The 16300-nt window shown below is 43.7% G+C and overlaps 1 protein-coding gene across 2 annotated transcripts in view; it reads right to left on the bottom strand.

The window, feature by feature from the left end:
* Positions 1 to 16300, bottom strand: part of cluap1 (clusterin associated protein 1) — a 55048-nt gene that overhangs the window by 15019 nt on the left and 23729 nt on the right. For both annotated transcript variants that reach the window (XM_073060028.1, XM_073060027.1), the window contains exons 6-7: positions 11608 to 11691; positions 10901 to 11034 (exon numbers count right to left, since the gene is read on the bottom strand). In XM_073060028.1, the coding sequence (XP_072916129.1) occupies positions 10901 to 11034; positions 11608 to 11691 (218 nt within the window). The remainder of the gene's footprint in view (positions 1 to 10900; positions 11035 to 11607; positions 11692 to 16300) is intronic.

Here is a 16300-nt window from a genome sequence, read left to right as displayed (position 1 = left end):
TTGTTGTTAAGAAGGCATATGGCGTGGTGGCATTCATCAACCGTGGGATTGAGTTCAAGAGCCATGAGGTAATGTTACAGCTATATAAGACCTTGGTCAGACCCCACTTGGAGTACTGTGTTCAGTTCTGGTCATGTGTGTACTATAGAAAGAGTGCAGAGGAGATTTACAAGGATGTTGCCTGGATTGAGGTGCATGCCTTATGAGAATAGATTAAGTGAACTCAGCCTTTTCTCCTTGGAGCAATGGAGGATGAGAGGTGACCTGATAGAGGTGTATAAGATGATGAGGGGCATTGATTGTGTGGATAGTCAGAGGCTTTTCCCCAGGGCTGAAATGGCTAACATGAGGGGACATAGTTTTAAGGTCCATAGTTATAAGGCAGGGGTGTCAAACTCATTTTAGGTCACGGGCCGGATTGAGCAAAATGCAGCTTCATGCGGGCCGGATCAGTCGGACGCGTACGAACGCAGCTTTCGTTGCCTCCGTTTTTTCAGCCTGCTCTCATGTGTCTCAGTCTCTGCTATAACTACAAAGTGTTTCACTTTACAAATTCCGTTTCTTATGAAGAAGACTGCCGAGCAAGACTGCCGAATAAACACTAAAACCCCTGAAAACCTGGTACCTGAATAAACTCAGCATTAGACATATCATACGCCATAGGCGCTTCGATTACTGGGGCCAGCTTTAATAGTAATTAGATATTATCTCGCGGGCCAAAGATAATTCCACCGCGGGCCGGATTTGGCCCGCGGGCCTTGAGTTTGACATATATGTTATAAGGGAAATAGGTACCGAGGGAATGTCAGGGGTAAGTTTTTCCACACAGAGAATGGTGTGTGCGTGGAATGCACTGCTGATGACAGTGGTAGAACTGCCATAGTTGGATGCATCAGCAAGGGAGATGAGGTTGAGTACAGGGCTACGGTAGGAAACTTTGTCACATGGTGTGAGCAGAATCATCTGCAGCTTAATGTGAAAAAGACTAAGGAGCTGGTGGTGGACCTGAGGAGGGCTAAGGCACCAGTGACCCCTGTTTCCATCCAAGGGGTCAGTGTGGACATAGTGGAGGATTACAAATACCTGGGGATACGAATTGACAATTAACTGGACTGGTCAAAGAACGCTGAGGCTGTCTACAAGAAGGGTCAGAGCCGTCTCTATTTCCTGAGGAGACTGAGGTCCTTTAACATCTGCCGCACGATGCTGAGGATGTTCTACGAGGCTGTGGTGACCAGTGCTATCATGTTTGCTGTTGTGTGCTGAAGCAGCAGGCCGAGGGTAGCAGACACCAACAGAATCAACAAACTCATTCGTAAGGCCAGTGATGTTGTGGGGGTGGAACTAGACTCTCTGATGGTGGTGTCTGAAAAGAGGATGCTGTCCAAGTTGCATGCCATCTTGGACAATGACTCCCATGCACTCCATAATGTACTGGTTAGGCACAGGAGTACATTCAGCCAGAGACTCATTCCACCGAGATGTAACACTGAGCATCATAGGAAGTCATTCCTACCTGTGGCCATCAAACTTTACAACTCCTCTGAGGGAGACACTCTGAGCCAATAGGCTGGTCCTGGACTTATTTCCACTTGGCATGATTAACTTATTATTATTTAATTATTTATGGTTTTATATTGCTATATTTCTTCACTATTCTTGGTTGGTGCGGCTGTAACTAAACCCAATTTCTCTCGGGATCAATAAAGTATGTCTGTCTGTCTGTTAGAAGCAGATACAATAGGGTCTTTTAAGAGCCTCTTAGATAGGTACATGGAGCTTAGAAAAATAGAAGGCTATGCACTAGGGAAATCCTAGGGAATCTCTAGAGTAGGTGACATGGTCGGCACAACATTGTGGGCCGAAGGGCCTGTACTATGCAGTAGATTTCTATGTTCTATGTTCCAACTTGCCTATATTTCAATGCAAGAGTATTGTAGGAAAGGTGGATAATAGTGCTGAAGATAAAGTAGCTGGTTTACAAACAGAGGCAATGTGAATTGAGGAAAGGCTCCTGACCTGACAGGGCAAAATTGCAGTCAACAAGATGAATTGCGACATAAAAAGCAGACAAAATTGAAAAGGATGAATACAGGGACTGAAGGTGTTGTACCTGAATGTGCACAGTATACAGAATAAAGCAGATCAACTTGCAGCATAGTTGCAGGTAGGTAGATATGATGTTGTAGGCATCACTGAAACATGGTTGAAAGATCATAGTTGAGAGCTTAATGTCCAGTGATACACATTGTATCGAAAGGATAGGCAGGAAGCAAGAAGGGGTGTGATACTGTTGTTAAAAAATGAAATCAAATCATTAGAAAGAGGTGACATTGGGTTGGAAGGTTGTGAATAGAGCCAAGGAACTGCAAGGGTAAAAATACTCTGGAGCAACAGACACAAAATGCTGGGGGAATTCAGCAGGTCAGGCAACACCTCTGGAAAAGAATACGGCTGAGGTTTCGGGCCGAGACCGAAAGACCCAGGCAGGACTTCGTGTGTTGCTTGGATTTCCAGCATCTGCAGATTTTCTCGTTTGTGATGGGAAGACCCTGATGGGAGTTGTATCCAGATCCTTAGGCAATAGTAAGGATATAGCCTACAAATTACAACTGGATAGAAAATCAGGTTGGTGCTGGATTACAGGAGGATGAATTTTGAGAATGCCTATGAGATGGCTTTTTAGAGCAGCTCATGGTTAAGCCCACTAGAGGATCAGCTATACAGGATTGGGTGCTGTGCAACGAACCAGAATTGATTAGAGACCTCAAGGTAGAAGGACCCTAAGGGGCAAATGATCGTATTACAATCAAATTCACCCTGATATATAAGGAGAAGTTAAAGTCAGACGCATCACTATTATAGTGGAGTAAAGGGAATTACAGAGGCATGAGAGAGGAGTTGGCCAGAATTGATTGGAAAAGAACACTGGCAGTGATGATGGCAGAGCAGCAATGGCTAGAATTTCTGGAAGCAATTCAGAAGGCACAGGATATATATATAGATAGATAGATAGATAGATAGATACTTTATTCATCCCCATGGGGAAATTCAACATTTTTTCCAATGTCCCATACACTTGTTGTAGCAAAAACTCATTACATACAATACTTAACTCAGTCATAATATGATATGCATCTAAATCACTAACTCAAAAAGCATTAATAATAGCTTTTAAAAAAAAAGTTCTTAAGTCCTGGCAGTTGAATTGTAAAGCCTAATGGCATTGGGGAGTATTGACCTCTTCATCCTGTCTGAGGAGCATTGCATCGACAGTAACCTGTCGCTGAAACTGCTTCTCTGTCTCTGGATGGTGCTATGTAGAGGATGTTCAGGGTTTTCCATAATTGACCGTAGCCTACTCAGCGCCCTTCGCTCAGCTACCGATGTTAAACTCTCCAGTACTTTGCCCACGACAGAGCCCGCCTTCCTTATCAGCTTATTAAGACGTGAGGCGTCCTTCTTCTTAATGCTTCCTCCCCAACACGCCACCACAAAGAAGAGGGCGCTCTCAACAACTGAACTATAGAACATCTTCAGCATCTCACTGCAGACATTGAATGACGCCAACCTTCTAAGGAAGTACAGTCGACTCTGTGCCTTCCTGCACAAGGCATCTGTGTTGGCAGTCCAGTCTAGCTTCTCGTCCAACTGTACTCCCAGATACTTGTAGGTCTTAACCTGCTCCACACATTCTCCATTAATGATCACTGGCTCCATATGAGGCCTAGATCTCCTAAAGTCCACCACCATCTCCTTGGTCTTGGTGACATTGAGACGCAGGTAGTTTGAGTTGCACCATATCACAAAGTCCTGTATCAGTTTCCTATACTCCTCCTCCTGTCCATTCCTGACACACCCCACTATTGCCGTGTCATCAGCGAACTTCTGCACATGGCAGGACTCCGAGTTATATTGGAAGTCAGATGTGTACAGGGTGAACAGGACCGGAGAGAGTACGGTTCCCTGTGGCGCTCCTGTGCTGCTGACCACTGTGTCAGACCTACAGTCTCCCAACCGCACATACTGAGGTCTATCTGTCAAGTAGTCCACTATCCAATCCACCATGTGAGAGTCTACTCCCATCTCCGTTAGTTTGTGCTTTAAGATCTTGGGCTGGATGGTGTTAAAGGCACTAGAGAAGTCAAGGAATGTAATCCTCACAGCACAACTGACCCCATCTAGGTGAGAGAGTGATTTGTGCAGCAAATACGTGATAGCATCCTCCACTCCCACCTTCTCCTTATACGCAAACTGAAGCGGATCCCGGGCGTGCCTGGTTTGTGGCCTCAGATTCTGTATAATCAGCCGCTCCATGGTCTTCATCACGTGCGACGTCAAGGCAACAGGTCTGAAGTCATTCAACTCCTTTGGTTGTGGTTTCTTCGGTACCGGGACAATACAAGATGTTTTCCACTGTCTGGGTACTCTTCTCTGATCTAGACTCATGTTGAAGATGCGCTGTAGTGGTTCTCCCAGTTCAGTCGCACAGGCCCTCAGTAATTGTGGGGAAACTCCATCCGGTCCAGCCGCCTTGCTGGTACAGATCTTCCTCAGTTGACCTTCCACCTGTGCAGCCGTAAACCTGGGCGTGGGCCAGGTCTCCTGTGAGTGGATATTTTCCTGTGAGGGAAGTAAGCCTGGTGTGGAGTTCTGCAGTGAGGGTGAGATTGTGCTGTCGAACCTATTGAAGAAGTTGTTCAGCTGGTTCGCTTTCTCCACATCTCCACTTATGTTTGCCCCCCGCTTTGCACCACATCCGGTGATGATCTTCATCCCATCCCACACCTCCTTCATGCTTTTTTCCTGCAGCTTTTGTTCTAACTTTCTCCTATACTGCTCCTTTGCCCCCCTTATCTGTACTCTGAGTTCCTTCTGAACTCTTTTAAGCTCCAACCGATCACCATCTTTAAAGGCCCTCTTCTTCTGGTTTAGGAGGCCTTTGATGTGACTAGTGATCCAGGGCTTATTATTGGGATAGCAGCGAACAGTTCTAACAGGGACAACTGCATCCACACAAAAGTTAATATAGTCCGTTGTGCACTCAGTGACCTCCTCAACGCCCCCACAGAGCCCCCCTTGCAGTACATCCCAGTTAGTAGTACCGAAGCAATCTCTCAGGGCCTGTTCAGCTTCAGGAGTCCACTTTCTAAAAGAGCGTGTGGTAGTGGGATGCCTCATCACAATTGATTTATATCTTGACTGTAACAAAACCAGGTTGTGATCAGCTTTCCCCAGTGCAGGCAGCGGGGATGCACTATATGCATCCTGTACGTTTGCATACAGCAGGTCAATAGTCCTGTTACCCCTGGTGTAACAATCCACGTACTGGGAGAAAGCAGGTAGTGTCTTGTCCAAAGTCACATGGTTGAAGTCCCCTGTAATTATCACCAGTGCCTCAGGGTGCTGTGTCTGAAGCCTAGCAACAGCGGAGCTGATGACGTCACACGCTACCGTTGCGTCGGCACGCGGCGGGACATACACAATCACCGCAATGACGCTGGCGAATTCTCGAGGCAGGTAATATGGCCTCATACTCACAGCGATCAGCTCAATATCCTTTTCACAAACGGAGATCTTTGTACTCACAGTACAAACAGTATTGCAAACAGTAAGTACTTAAATGAAAGTTGCAATAACCAAGGCTAACATGAGAAGTCAAAGCCAATATAGAAGCCAAAGAGAGGGCATATAATAGAGCAAAAATTAGTGGATAGTTAGAGGATTGGGAAGTTTTCAAATACCAAAAGAAGGCAACTAAAAAGTCATTAGGGTGGAATTTGAAAATAAGCTAGCTAATAATATTAAAGAGGATACCAAAAGTTTCTTCAGATACATAAAATCTAAACAGAGAGGCGAGCGAGGGTCATCAGGCCACTGGAAAAAAGTACTGGAGAGGTAGGAATGGGGGACAAGGAAATGGTGGACGAACTAATTAAGTATTTTGCATCAATCTTCACTGTGGAAGACACTAGCAGTACGGTGGAAGTTCCAGGTATCAGGGGTATGAAGTGTGTGAAGTTACCATAACTAAAAAGAAGGTTCCTGGGAAACTGACAAGTCTGAAGGTGGATAAGTCACCTGGACCAGATAGTGTACACTCCAGAGTTCTGAAAGAGGTGGCTGAAGAGATTGTGGAGCATTTGTAATGATCTTTAAAGAATTACTAGATTCTGGAAAATTGCAAATGCACTGCACGTTTCAAGAAGGGAGAGAGGCAGAAGAAAGGAAACTATAGGCCAGTTAGTCTGACCTCAGTGTTTGGAGAGGTGTTGGAGTTGATTATTAAGGATAAGGTCTCAGGGTACCTGAAGGCACATGATAAAATGGGCCGCAGTCAGTATGGTTTCCTCAAGGAAAATCTTGCCTGACAAATCTGTTGGAATTCTTAGAAGAAATAACAAGCAGGATAGATAAAGGAGAATCAGTTTTTGTTGTGTACGTGGATTTACAAAAGGCCTTTGACAAGGTGCCACAAATGAGGCTGCTTAACAAGCTATGAGCCCATGGTATTACAGGAAAGGTTCTAGCATGGATAAAGCAGTAGCTGGTTGGTAGGAGGCAAAGAGTGGGAATAAAGGGAACCTTTCCTGGTTAGCTGCCAGTGATTAGTGGAGTTCCAGGTCTGTGTGGTGACCATTTCTTTTTACGTTTTATGTCAATGATGAAATTGATGGCTTTATTGTGAAGTTTGCAGATGATATGAAGATAGGTGAAGGTGCAGATAGCTCTGAGGAAGTAGAGAGGCTACAGAAAAACTTAGACAAAGTAGAATGGGCAAAGAAGTGGCAGATGAAATACAGTGTCAGGAAGTGTACGGTCATGCACTCTGGTAGAAGAATTGAAAGGGTTGACTATTTTCTAAATGGAGAGAAAATCCAAAAAAAAACCTTGGGAGTCATTGTGCAGAAGGTTAATTTGCAGATTGAGTCTGTGGTAAGGAAGGCAAATGCAATGTTAACATTCCTTTCAAGAGGACTGGAATACAAAAGCAAGGATGTAACGTTGAGGCTTTATAAACACTGGTGGGGCCTCACTTAGAGCATCGTGAGCAGGTTTTGGCGCCTTATCTTAGAAAGGATGTGCTGATAGTGGAGAGTGTTCATCGGAGATTTATGAAAATGATTCCAGGATTGAATGGTGTGTTATAAAAGTATTTAATGGCTGTGAACCTGTATTCACGAGAATTCAGAAGAATGAAGGGTGACCTCATTGAAGCCTATCGAATGGTGAAAGGCCTTGATAGAGTGGATGTGGAGAGAATGTTTCCTATGGTGGGAGAGTCTTGAGACCAGAGGACGCAGCTTCAGATAGAGGGGTATCCTTTTAGAATGGCAATGAGGAGGAATTTCTTTAGCCAGAGTGATGGATCTGTGGGATTCATCGCCACAGACAGCTGTGGAAGCCAAGTATTTTATGCATATTTAAGGCAGAGATTGATAGGTTCTTGATTGGTTAGGGCATGAAGAGATATGGGGAGAAAGCAGGGGATTGGGGCTGAGAGGAAAATTGGATCAGTCATGGTGGAATAATGCAGCAGATTCAGTAGGACAAAGGGCCTACATTTTCCTTTCTTCTTCCCGTTCTCCCTTGAAGAGTGGAGTGACATTTGCAATTTTCCTGTCTTATGGAACCATTCCAGAATCTAGTGATTCTTGAAAGATCATTACTAATGCCTCCACAATCTCTTTAGCCAGTCCTTTCAGAACCCTGGGGGTGTACATCATCTGGTCCAGGTGACTTACCTACTTTCAGATTTTTCAGTTTCCCAAGAACCTTCTCTCTAATTATGGTAACTTCACACACTTCATCCCCCCGACACTTGGAACTTCCACCATACTCCTGGTGTCTTCCACAGTGAAGAATGATGCAAAATAATTATTCAGTTTGTCCGTCATTCTTTTCCAGTGGTATGATATCCACTCTCACCTCTCTTTTACATTTTTGCTATCCTCTTTAGTATTATTGGCTAACTTACTTTTATATTACCTTCTTAATGACTTCTTTATTGCCTTCTGTTGACTTTTGAAAGCTTCCCAATACTCTAACTTACCTCTTATTTTTCCTCTATTATATGTCCTCTCTTTGGTTTTGATTTGCTTGTTAGCCACCACTGTGTCATCTTGCCTTTAGAATATTTCCTCTTCTTTGGAATGTATATATCCTGTGTCTTCCAAATTGCTTCTAGAAATACCATACTTTTCTGTTCTGCCGTCATCCCTGCCAGTGTTCTTTTCCAATATATTCTGGCTACCTCCTCTCTTATGCCCCTGTAATTCTCTTCACTCTACTGTAATACTGAAACAGCTGACTTTAGCTTCTTCTCAAATTTTAGGGTGAATCACTTGCTCCTAAGGGTTCTTTTTACCTTAAGGTCTCTAATCAATTCTGGTTCATTGCACAACAGCTGATCCTCTAGTGGGCTGAACCATGAGCTGCTCTAAAAAGCCATCTCATAAGCATTCCAAAAATTCCCTCTCTTGGGCTCCATCACTAACCTGATTTTCCCAATCTACCTGTATATTAAATCCCCAAAGACTGACTTTGCCCTTATGGCATGCATTTTCCAATTTCCCGTTGTAATTTGTAGATCACATCCTTACTACTGTTTGGGGGGTCTGTATACAACTCTCATCAGGGTCTCTTTACCCTTGCAATGCCTTAGCTCAATCCACAATGATTCAACACCTCCTCACCGTGTCTTTGCTTTCTAATGATTCAATTTCAATTTTTTCCCCCAACAGAGCCATGTCATCCCCTCCACCTTCCTGACTGTTCTTTTGATACAATGTGTATCTTTGGACATTAAGCTCCCAGTTATAATCTTCTTTTAGCCATAGTTCAGTGATGCCTACAACATCATACATGCCAATCAGTAACTGTGCTACAAGTTCATCTACCTTATTCCATAAACTGTGCGCATTCAAATATAGGACCATCAGTCCTGTTCGATTTTGTCCACTTTAAGTGTTGCAACTGATCCAGTTGACAGCAATTCTGCCCTATCATCAGCCTCTCCTTGTTAGGAATCTCACTACACATGCCCTTTGTTTGTAAACCAACTCCCTCATCCTCAGCACTATCACTCCGGTTTCCATCCCCCTGCCAAATTAGTTTAAACCCTCCCAAACAACTCCCACTAACCTGCCCACATAATATTGGACACCCTTGAATTCAGGAGTAACCCGTCCCTCTTGTACAGGTCTTACCTTCCCCAGAAGAGATCCCAATGATCCATAAATCTGGACCCCTGCCCCCTGCAACAGTTCCTTAGTCACACATTCACCTGCCAAATTATCCTGTTTTCTACCCTCACTGGTGCTTGGCACAGGCAGCAATCCAGAGATTACTACCCTGGAGGTCCTGTTTTTCCAGCTTTCTACGTAGCTCCCTAAAATCTCTCTTCAGGACCTCACTTTGTCTACCTTTATCATTGGTGCCATTTGGCTGCACACCCTCACCTTTGACAATACCATGGACCCAATCTGAGACATCCCTGATACTGGCACCTGTGAGGCAACATACCATCCGGTGCTCTCTATCACACCCACAGAAATTTGTCTCTGTTCCTTTGACTATGGATACAGGTAAAGTTGTAGTGTAGCAGTTACTGTAATGCTTACAGCAGCAGCAATACGGGATCAGTTCCTGCCACTGTCTGTAAGGAGTTTGTACATTCTCACCATAACCGTGTGGGTTTCCTCCAGGTGCTCCACTTTCCTTCCACATTCCAAACACATACAGGCTAGAGTTAGTAAATTACGGACATGCTATGCTGATACCAGAAGCACGATTACACTTGCAGGCTGCCCCCAGTACATTTTCAGACTGTGTTGGTCGTTGATGCATTTCACTGTAAGTTTCAATGTACACTTGACGAATAAACTTAATCTCTCTTTCTCCACTCTACACCCTCACTGGTGTGCTTCATGCTTACAGTGAATATTAGCAACTATTAGAACAGAGAAAATAATTTCTGTTCCACTCAGTCTGCTCAGAAATGTCAGGATAAGAAGAGATGGAAGGGTGAGGGTTCTTCTGTGGGTAAATAATGTATGGTTTTAATTAGCACCTCAAACACCTAATTTCCATTAGAGTTCCATTTGCACACAATGTAATACCACAGAATGACCAGCTCACATCTCTTCCCCTGCTGGGCTACCTCTGTTCCTTAAGAGAAGGCACAGTTTAAAGATTAGCTTTATTTATCACATGTACATTGAAACATACAGTGAAATGTGTTGTTTGTCTCAATAAGCAACACTGTCTGAGGATCTTCTAGGGGCAGCCATCAGGTGTCACCACACTTCTGCTACTCTATCGTGCCAACCTTAGAAGTTCCATGCCTCGCCATCGGGGAATTGAACCCTGGTCTCCAGAACGACAGAAGGGGATATTAACCACTATAATAACAAAGAACTGACACTACTTCCAAAGTGGTCAACAATTACAAAGAACACTACAACACAGTACAGGCCCTTCAGCCCACCCATGTTGTGCTAATCCTTTACACTATTCATTCTAACTCTTCTCTCCCACATAGTCCATGTGCCTACCAAAGAGTCTTTTAAGCATCCCTAATGTATCTGCTTCTACGCCTTCCATGGCTGGCAGGGCGTTCCATACACCCACCACTTTCTGTAAAACATCCCCCCTCTAAGCACCTTAAATTTATACCCCCTTATATTAGTCATTTCTGTCTCAGTGAGATGTCTCTGGCTCTCTACTTCACTTACGCAACTTATCATCTTGTACACATTACCTCTCACTCCACAGAGAAAGGCCCAAGCTCACTCGACCTATCCACATTCAGGAAAAGCCCTCAGCCACCCCGAGACCAAAGCAGAGCCCATGGCCAGCATCTCATGAGCACCAGAGCACCAGTGAATGATTGTCTGACCTGACGCTCTGCAGAGTTTGCAGTCGCTTCCTGCTCCTCTCCAGCTCCAGTTTCTTCTTCTCGATCTTAGCCTCCAGGTTGGCCTCATCAGAGGCAACATTGTTCAACATGTGCTTGGTCTTCTGCACTTGCCCCTGAAACAGAACAGCAACAAAGTATTGTGCATTGCCCATCTGAGACGGGAGGATAGGGCACGCACGCTGACATGGGACGAACTGCCGCAGGCAGCAACCCACTAACACCACCCATCCCAGACAAAACATCGCACCTACAAACAAACAACTTGCTAATAAGACCATAAGGCACAGGAGCAGAATTGGGCCATTCAGCCTATCACAGCTGCTTCGGCATTCCATCATGGCTGAGTTATTAACTTCTCAACCACATTCTCCTGTTTTCTCCTTTTAACCTTTGATGCCCTGATTAATCAAGAACCTATCAACCTCCACTTTAATGACCTGCCCTCCATTGTCTGTGCAATGAATCCAACAGATGCACCGGCCTCTGGCTATCCCTCTTCATAAGCTACACATAGCACGACAGAACAAAAATCAGGACAGGAAACTGCCTGCCACCTCGGCTCAGCACAATTCACCTAATGCATGTGGATTCCCAGTGTCAGAGGAGAAACAAATAGCAAATGAACCCAAATTAAATCTTTAAACTTTCTCCTGCTGTTACTGATTTGAAGTGATATAGATACTGACCATAATCTCCTGAATTCCGGCTCGAAGTGCCTTCTCGGTCTCATTGATCTCTAAAGGCCTCGCGATTGCAGCTGTTCTCATCTCCTGTAAAGTATACATGGGGTTTAAATGGAAATGCTGTGCGAACCCCAGTTAGTCAAACGGTATCTACGGAAAGAGAAAACGTCACAATCTGGAGCACCAGACGCTTTTCACACAGAGTGGTGGGTATCTGGAAGGGGCTGTCTGAGGTGGTAGTAGAGGCAGATACATTAGGGACTTCTAAGAGACGTATTGATAAACACATGATCGTGAGAAAATGAAAAGATATGGACATTGCGTAGGCAGAAGAGATTAGTCAGTCATTTAATTACCACCTTAATTGGTTCAGCACAACACTGTGGGCCGAATGGCCTGTTCTTATGTTCTATTACAGGTTGCAGGCACAAGGTGCTCTTGTGCACCAAGAAATCTGACAGAGCCATGCAGCACATAGTTAGAGGCAAATTACATACTGGTCTTTATTTCAAAAGGACTGGATTTAGAAATACAGAGTATTGTTATAATTGTAAAGTGTGTTGGTGTGGCCAGACCCAGCATACCGTGCACAGATTTGGTCTCCTTATTTAATGAAAAGATACACCAATGTCAGAGGAAATCCAAAAAAGATTCACTCGGCTAATTATTGAGAAGAGGATTTGCAAGAAGACAGCACTATATTCTTTGAAGCTCAGAAGAATGAGAGGCGATATTATTGAAACATGAAGGGACCAGATATATAAGTATTTGAATAGACAGGCACTGATTAGCAGTAGTCGACATGCCTTTGTGCATAGTAGGTCGTGTCTAACTATCCTTATGGAAGATTTTCAAAGAAGTTACCAGGAACATTGATGAAGGCAAGGCAGTGGATGTTGTCTACATGGATTTTAGCAAGGCATTTGACAAAATCCCACATGGGAAGTTGGTCGAAAAGGTTTAGTTGCTTGGCATTCAAGATGAAGTAGTAAACTGGATTAGACATTGGCTTTGCGAGAGAAGCCAGAAAGTGGTTGCAGATGGTTGCCTCCGTGACTGGAGGCCTGTGACTAGTGAGGTGCCACAGGGCTCGGTGCTGGGTCCATTGCTGTTTGTCATCTATATCTATGATCTGGATGATAATATGGTAAACTGGATCAGCAAATTTGTAGATGACACCAAGATTGGACACGTAGTGGACAGCGAGGACGGCTATCTTGCAGAGGGATCTGAGCCAGCCGGAAAAATTGCAGATGGAATTTAATGCAAAGAAGTTTTAGGTGCTGCACTTTGGGAGGACAAACCAATTTGGTACTTACATGGTGAGCTGAGGGCACTGTGGAGTGTGGTAGAACAGAGGGATCAGGGAATATAGATCCAGAATTTCTCAAAAGTAGCGTCACGAGTAGATAGGGTCAATTATGGAAAACCCTGAACATCCTCTACATAGCACCATCCAGAGACAGAGAAGCAGTTTCAGCGACAGGTTACTGTCGATGCAATGCTCCTCAGACAGGATGAAGAGGTCAATACTCCCCAATGCCATTAGGCTTTACAATTCAACTGCCAGGACTTAAGAACTTTTTTTTTTTTTTAAAGCTATTATTAATGCTTTTTGAGTTAGTGATTTAGATGCATATCATATTATTACTGAGTTAAGTATGTATGTAAGGAGTTTTTGCTACAACAAGTGTATGGGACATTGGAAAAAATGTTGAATTTCCCCATGGGGATGAATAAAGTATCTATCTATCTATCTATCTATCTATCTATCTAAAGAGAGCTTCTGGCACATTGGCCATAAATAAAAGTTTTGAGTACAAGAGTTGGGATGTTATGTTTAAGTTGTTGAGGGCTAATTTGGAGTATTGTGTACAGTTCTGGTCACCTTCCTACAGGAAATATAACAATAAGATTGAAAGAGAGCAGAGAAAATCTGCAAGGATGTTGCCAGGACTTGAGGACCTGAGTTATTGGGAAAGATTGAATAGGTTAGGATTTCATTTGATAGATGTATACAAAATTATGAGGGGTATACATAGGGTTAATGGAAGCAGGTTTTTTTCATTAAGGTTGGGTGTCATAGATTAAGGCGCAAGGTTAAGGAGAACTTCCAGTGGATTTAAACTAGATACAAGGGTGGGAGGGGAACCAGAGTGTAGGAACAGATGTGTGGGAGAACAAAGAAAAAGATAGTAAAGTTGTTTGCACTGTTAGAGATAAACAGAGAGTAAGAGGTGGAGAATTCCTTAAATGCATTTATTTTAGTGCTAGGAGCATTGTAAGAAAGGTGGATGAGCTTAGAGCATGGATCGATACCTGGAAATATGATGTTGTAGCAATTAGTGAAACATGGTTGCAGGAGAGGTGTGATTAGCAACTAACTATTCCTGGATTTCGTTGCTTCAGGTGTGATAGAATTGGAGGAACAAGAGGGGGAGGTGTTGCATTGCTTGTCAAGAGAAAATATTACAGCAGTGCTCTGGCAGGATAGATTAGAAGGCTCATCTAGGGAGACTATTTGGGTGGAACTGAGGAACTGGAAAGGTGTAGTAACACATATAAGGGTGTATTATACACCACCTAATGAGAAGCGAGAATTGGAGGAGCAAATTTATAAGGAGATAGCAGATATTTGTAGTAAGCACAGGGTTGTGATTGAGGGAGATTTTAATTTTCCACACATAGACTGGGAAGCCCAAATTGTAAAAGGGATGGATGGTTTGGAGTTTGTAAAATGTGTGCAGGATAGTTTTTTGCAGCAATACATAGAGGTACCAACTAGAGAAGGGGCTGTGTTGGATTTCCTGTTAGGGAATGAGATAGATCAGGTGACGGAGTTATGTGTTGGGGAGCACTTCGGGTCCAGTGATTACAATGCCATTAGTTTCAATATAATTATGGAGAAGGATAGAACTGGACCCAGGGTTGAGATTTTTGATTGGAGAAAGGCTAACTTTGAGGAGGTGAAAGGATTTAGAAGGAGTGGATTGGGACAATTTGTTTTATGGGAAGGATGTAATAGAGAAATGAAGATCATTTAAAGGTGAAATTTTGAGGGTACAGAATCTTTATGTTCCTGTTAGGTTGAAAGGAAAGGTTAAAAGTTTCAGACAGCCATGGTTTTCAGGGGATATTGGAAACTTGGTTTGGAGAAAGAGAGAGATCTACAATAAATATAAGCAGCATGGAGTAAATGAGGTGCTCGAGGAATATAAAGAATGTAAAAAGAATCTTAAGAAAGAAATTACCATAGAACCATAGAACACTACAGCACAGTACAGGCCCTTCAGCCCTCCATGTTGTGCCGACCCACATAATCCATAAAAAAAAGTACTAAACCCACACTACCCCATAACCTTCCATTTTTCTTTCATCCATGTGCCTGTCCAAGAGGCTCTTAAATATCCCTAATGTTTTAGCTTCCACCACCATCCCTGGCAAGTCATTCCAGGCACTCACAACCCTCTGTGTAAAAAGTTTACCCCTGATGTCTCCCCTGAACTTTCCTCCCTTAATTTTGTACATATGCCCTCTGGTGTTTGCTATTGGTGCCCTGGGAAACAAGTACTGACTATCCACCCTATCTATGCCTCTCATAATCTTGTAGACCTCTATCAAGTCCCCTCTTATTCTTCTACGCTCCAAAGAAAAAAGTCCCAGCTCTGCTAACCTTGCTTCATATGACTTGTTCTCCAAACCAAGCAACATCCTGGTAAATCTCCTCTGAACCCTCTCCACAGCTTCCACATCCTTCCTATAATAAGGTGACCAGAATTGAACACAATACTCTAAGTGCGGTCTCACCAAAAGCTAAAAGAAGATACGAGGTTGCTTTGGCAAGTAAGGTGAAAATAAATCCAAAGGGTTTCTACAGTTATAATAATAGCAAAAGGGATAAAATTGGTCAAGCATTTGACAAGGTCCCTCACGAGAGACTCATCCAGAAAGTCATGAGGCATGGGATAAGTGGAACCTTGGCTGTTTGGATAAAAAATTGGCTTAAAGGAAGAAAGCAGAGGGTAGTTGTGGAAGGAAAGTATTCTGCCTGGAGGTTGGTGACTAGTGGAGTGCTGCAGGGATCTGTCCTGGGACCCCTGCTATTTGTGATTTTTATAAATGACCTGGATGTAGAGGCGGAAGGATGGGTGAGTAAGTTTGCAGATGACATGTGGAGGAGATGTGGATGGAGCTGCAGGTTGTCGAAGGTTACAAGAGGATATAGATAGGCTGCAGAGTTGGGCAGAAAAATGGCAGATGGATTTCAATCCGGGTAAGTGTGAGGTGATGCATTTTGGAAGGACAAACCAGAAGACTGAGTGCAGGATTAATGGTCAGTTACTTAAGAGTGTGGATAAACAAAGGGACTTTGGTGTTCAAATCCATACATCCCTTAAGGTCGCTGTGCAGGTTGATAGGGTACTATCAGGTTGATAGGTTGATATAGTTGATAGGCCATTACTGAAACTTGGTTGGAGGAAGGGCAGGATTAGATGATGCAGTTCCTGGGGTTCAGGTGTTTTAAAAGGAATAGGATAGGAGGTAGAAAGGGGGGGAGTGGCATTGCTGGTCAGGGACAGTATCACGGCTATAAAAAGGGAGGACGCTGCATAAGGAGTGTCCACGGAGTCAGTCTGGGTGGAAGTCAGAAATAGGAAGGGATCAATCACTGTGCTGGGAGTAGTCTATGGGCCCC

Source organism: Hemitrygon akajei, chromosome 11, assembly GCF_048418815.1.
Source record: "Hemitrygon akajei chromosome 11, sHemAka1.3, whole genome shotgun sequence".
NCBI classification, from domain to species: Eukaryota; Metazoa; Chordata; class Chondrichthyes; order Myliobatiformes; family Dasyatidae; genus Hemitrygon; species Hemitrygon akajei.
This window is presented reverse-complemented; position numbering and strand designations above follow the sequence as displayed.